This window comes from Palaemon carinicauda, chromosome 18 (assembly GCF_036898095.1).
Source record: "Palaemon carinicauda isolate YSFRI2023 chromosome 18, ASM3689809v2, whole genome shotgun sequence".
NCBI lineage: Eukaryota > Metazoa > Arthropoda > Malacostraca > Decapoda > Palaemonidae > Palaemon > Palaemon carinicauda.
The window spans coordinates 61,351,320-61,357,285 of record NC_090742.1 but is presented as its reverse complement, the minus strand read 5'-3'; the positions used below and the strand labels follow the sequence as shown (position 1 = coordinate 61,357,285).

The 5,966-nt window shown below is 29.5% G+C and overlaps 1 protein-coding gene across 1 annotated transcript in view; it reads left to right on the top strand.

Annotated features, from left to right (window-relative positions):
* Positions 1–5,663, top strand: part of LOC137657317 (uncharacterized) — a 5,749-nt gene extending 86 nt beyond the window's left edge. The window contains exon 2 of the mRNA XM_068391651.1: positions 5,201–5,663. Coding sequence (XP_068247752.1) covers positions 5,201–5,663 — 463 coding nt within the window. The remainder of the gene's footprint in view (positions 1–5,200) is intronic.
* The last annotated feature ends 303 nt before the right edge of the window (positions 5,664–5,966 follow it).

Genomic DNA, 5,966 nt, shown 5'->3' with positions numbered 1-5,966 from the left:
GCGAATTATTACGAATTTACCTGAAACTTTGCAACTAATTAACATTGATGAAGAATAAAAATTTTCCTTTGAGTATAATTCCTGTTGACCGAAGATGCTGATTTTTGTATTCCTTGTAATGTAATTATATATTAAGACTTCTCACGTAGTCTCACATACTTTCCCTGTTGGAGCCCTTGGACTTATAGCATCCTGCTTTACCAACTAGGGTTATAGCTTAGCAAGTAATAGTAATATTAATAATAATAATAATGATAATAATAATAACAACAACAACAACAACAACAACAACAACAACAACAACAACAACAACAATAATAATAATAATAATAATAATATAATAATAATAATAATAATAATAATAAGTATAAGGTTATAATAAGTATAGGTTAAATTCCTGTTAAGTTAAAGTCATATTTATGGTTACGAAGTTAATGCTGTGGTTGTTTATTTACAGTCAGGGATACTAAAACTAGTTTTAAATTTATGGTTAATAAAACTTAGTCAAAGCAATGAAGAAATGATACATTTTCGTGTAGGTATCAATGTTTTTTGTTTATTGAGTTACTTTTACTAATTATCCTGTAACTTTGAAAGTAAGAGGAATTTTGACAAAATATTTCCTAGACGCATTCTCCATTGCCATACAAAACTGTATTTTTTTTTTCCAGGATTTTGTGTTTTTCTTCTTATACCCCCATATATTGGCATTCAAGCAGGGCCCATTATGTTTTGCATCTCGTATTTTACAGTTATCGCTATGTTTATAATCTAGATAAAGTCTGGATGCCAGACTCAACACTTGATGATTCAGCAATAGAGTAAAGTCATTACTTTAAAAAAGAAGTTGAAGTCATCATTATCCATAATTCGAATGTTAAAAACCAGATATTCAAACAGGTAAGATTATCCTTATTATTTAAAAGAAGTTAAAAGTCATCATTATCCATAATTCGAATGTTAAAAACCAGACATTCAAACAGGTAAGATTATCCTTATTATTTAAAAGAAGTTAAAAGTCATCATTATCCATAATTCCAATGTTAAAAACCAGATATTCAAACAGGTAAGACTATCCTTATTACTTAAAAAAAAAAGAAGTTGACGTCATCATTATCCATAATTCGAATGTTAAAAACAAGATATTCGAACTCGTATGATCCTTAGTACTTTTGAAAAAAAGTTGAAATCGTCATTATCATAATTCAAGTATTAAAACCCAGATATTTAAAATCGTAAGAATATCCTTAGTACGTTTAAAAAGAAGTTAAAGTCATCATTATCATAATTCGAGTGTTTAAAAACATGATATTCGAACTCGTATGATCCTTAGTTCTTTTAAAAAGAAGTTAAAGTCATCATTATCCATAATTCGAGTGTTTAAAAACATGATATTCGAACTCGTATGATCCTCAGTACTTTTAAAAAAGAAGTTAAAGTCATCATTATCCATAATTCGGGTGTTTTAAAAACATGATATTCGAACTCGTATGATCCTCAGTACTTTTAAAAAGAAGTTTAAAGTCATCATTATCCATAATTCGAGTGTTTAAAAACATGATATTCGAACTCGTATGATCCTCAGTACTTTTAAAAAAGAAGTTAAAGTCATCATTATCCATAATTCGAGAGTTTAAAAACATGATATTCGAACTCGTATGATCCTTAGTACTTTTAAAAAGAAGTTAAAGTCATCATTATCCATAATTCGAGTGTTTAAAAACAAGATATTCGAACTCGTATGATCCTTAGTACTTTTAAAAAGAAGTTAAAGTCATCATTATCCATATTTCGAGTGTTTAAAAACATGATATTCGAACTCGTATGATCCTTAGTACTTTTAAAAAGAAGTTAAAGTCATCATTATCCATAATTCGAGTGTTTAAAAACAAGATATTCGAACTCGTATGATCCTTCGTACTTTTAAAAAGAAGTTAAAGTCATCATTATCCATAATTCGAGTGTTTAAAAACATGATATTCGAACTCGTATGATCCTTAGTATTTTTAAAAAGAAGTTAAAGTCATCATTATCCATATTTCGAGTGTTTAAAAACATGATATTCGAACTCGTATGATCCTTAGTACTTTTAAAAAGAAGTTAAAGTCATCATTATCCATAATGCGAGTGTTTAAAAACAAGATATTCGAACTCGTATGATCCTTAGTACTTTTAAAAAGAAGTTAAAGTCATCATTATCCATATTTCGAGTGTTTAAAAACATGATATTCGAACTCGTATGATCCTTAGTACGTTTAAAAAAGAAGTTAAAGTCATCATTATCCATAATTCGAGTGTTTAAAAACATGATATTCGAACTCGTATGATCCTTAGTACGTTTAAAAAGAAGTTAAAGTCATCATTATCCATAATTCGAGTGTTTAAAAACATGATATTCGAACTCGTATGATCCTTAGTACTTTTAAAAAGAAGTTAAAAGTCATCATTATCCATAATTCGAGTGTTTTAAAAACATGATATTCGAACTCGTATGATCCTCAGTACGTTTAAAAAGAAGTTAAAGTCATCATTATCCATAATTCGAGTGTTTAAAAACAAGATATTCGATATCGTAAGAAGATACTGCTCGTTGACTCAATATCTCGAATGCTAATTTACATAACAAGAACGGAGGAGATTATAAAGTTTTAAGCAAAATGAACGAAGTATGTAGAGTACGTGCGTGGTCAAAGGGCAATGGATGGCCCAAAAAAATCTGGATGGCCCCAAAATCCGTTGTTACTGTTGTTATAAATTATATTGGCCTTGCTTCATTATGGGCAGTTCTTCCTAGAACACCCCAGCGGGAATTTTTTTTTTGTTATTGTGTTTACTATTACTGGCTAAGCTACAACCTTAGGTGGAAATGCAGGATGCTTTAAGCCCAAGGGCTCCTACAAGGAAAAGTAGCCCAGTGAGGAAAGGAAACAAGGGAATATATAAATTACAAGAAAAGTAAGGTACAATTAAAATAGAATATTTTAAGAACAATGACAACGTTAAATTTTTTTTTTTTTTTTTTTTTTTGCGTGTGCTGTAAGGGCAGTGTTTCCTAGAACACCCTAGTGGGAAATACTTTTGTTATTATTATTATTATTATTATTATTATTATTATTATTATTATTATTATTATTATTATTATTATTATTATTATTATCATTACTTGCTAAGCTACAACCCTAGTTGGTAAAGCACGATGCTATAAGTCCAAGGGCTCCAACAGGGAAAATAACCCAGTGAGAAAAGGAAACAAGGAGATAAGAGAAGTAATTAACAATTATGATAAAAATATCTTAAGAACAGTAACAAAACTAAAATTCTGGATATGGGAATATGCTTCGTCTTGTAGAAATCCTTCTTAACAAACTACTGAATGATAACTATAATTTTATCTTTGTTTGATCGAAAACCCTTCCCATACAATACCCGTTGTGGACAGAAAACCCCGAATTAATTAAACCTAATCGACGCACAAAAGACCGGCCAATCAAAAGCCAAGACGAAGGAGGATGGTCTGTCTGGTCTTAGATCAACATCTCCCTAGACTTTGGTCTTGTCCACTTGTGGGGTCGCCGTCGCCAATTACGAAGACACACGCGATTTCAGAGGACCCTGTCACGGTCTGGTCATAAAAGACTTTTGATGAGTTTTGCACTCGAAAGACCAGAAGTCTTTTGATATTTTCCCTCGACAGATCTCTATTGAAATCCCATTTGGAAAAAGTGGCTCGTAAAATTGTATGTCGTTTGGTGTTTGTGGTTGAGGTCATACGAATTGATTAAATACGGTTTTAATTAAGATAGCAATTACTAACTCATTATCATCAGTCATTGCTAGTCCAATACAGGACAAAAACTGCGCTGGCCACTGAGGGTTGGTAATGGTGGGAGACTTTGGTCTGATCGCTCAAGCAAACCAGCCTAGTATGGGTGCCCCTGACTAGTGCAGCTTTGCTGATGAGGGCGATGGACAAACCTTTTCACCACGTTAAGGTATCAATTGATGGTAATTTAAAAATATATATATATATATATATATATATATATATATATATATATATATATATATATATATTCATGATACTTCTTCAAAGGACTGATTTATTGAGAGAGATTTCTTTACGTTTTATAGGGAAAGTATAAAATGTAAAGAAACCTCTCTCAATAAATCAGTCCTCTGAAGAAGTATCACAAAACTAGTCAGGACTTAATCGTATCTTTCGTATTTTCATTTTCCCTGTGGTTTTTCTGCATCTGAGCATCACGTTTTCCTGTGATTTTTACGCATATATACATATATATATATATATATATATATATATATATATATATATATATATAATATATATATATATATATATATATAAATATATAGTGTATATATATATATATATATATATATATATAAATATATAGTGTATATATATATATATATATATATATATATATATATAATATATATAGTGTATATATATATATATATATATATATATATATATATATATATATATATATAAATATATAGTGTATATATATATATATATATATATATATATATATATATATATATATATATATATAAATATATAGTGTATATATATATATATACAGTATATATATATATATATATATATATATATATATATATATATATATATATATATATATACAGTATATATATATATATATATATATATATATATATATATATATATATATATATATATATATATATTCCTCCACATCTTCCTTCGGAATTGACAAAACAACAGCAACAAATAATAATAATAATAATAATAATAATAATAATAACATCGAGAAAAAATAAATTCTCTGAAAACAAGAACCAGAACACCACAAACTCAGCCTTTATCAGACCACTATCATATTTCCGTCTTTATCACCATCCAAACTTCACCACCAACCGTATGTTGACACCATCCAACATCGTCACCATATTGTCCCTAAACTTCGGTACACCCTAATCTGTATGATCGTTGTTGACATTAAAAGGACTATTTTCTTTGTAGGAGTCTGAGAATGCGGTTCCCTTGGTGGAAATGTCAACAAAAAGGGGGAGGGGGAGGTATGTGAAACTGCTTCTTTTATTACTGCTAAATGCTATTAAAAATACTGCTAGTGTTCGTTGGTGTTTTTGTTGTTGTTGTTGAAATAGGGAATTGATATAGCCTTGCATTCAGGAGTGCTTATAATATTAAAAGTAGCAGCAGCTGCAGTAGTAGTAGTAGTAGTAGTAGTAGTAGTAGTGCTTATAATATTAAAAGTAGCAGCAGCTGCAGTAGTAGTAGTAGTAGTAGTAGTAGTAGTAGTGCTTATAATATTAAAAGTAGCAGCAGCTGCAGTAGTAGTAGTAGTAGTAGTAGTAGTAGTGCTTATAATATTAAAAGTAGCAGCAGCTGTAGTAGTAGTAGTAGTAGTAGTAGTAGTAGTAGTAGTAGTAGTAGTAGTAGTAGTAGTAGTGCTTATAATATTAAAAGTAGCAGCAGCTGCAGTAGTAGTAGTAGTAATAGTAGTAGTAAGAAAACGTTATATATCAATAGTAATAGTCGTACTTGTAGCAGAAGACTTATGCCACTTTACTACCAAAAAGAAACAATAACTAATAGCGCTAGTAAGAGTAAAATAGCAAATGACAATCAGTAGTTATATATACCCCAGTACTTGAACCATTACTACTGATAAAAGCAGCAACGGCAGCTTTTGATAATACCAGCTTAAGAAATATAAATCTTTTAAGCAATATTGCTAATAACTACAGCAAGATCCCTGTTATTTTTATTATCATTACAAGTTAAGCTACAACCCCAGTTGGAAAACCAGGATGCTATATGCCCAAGGGCTCCGATATGGAAAATAGCCCAGTGGCGAAAATAAATAGAAAAATAAATAAACTAAACGAGAAATAATGACCAATTAAAATAACATTTTGAGAACAGTAAAAACATT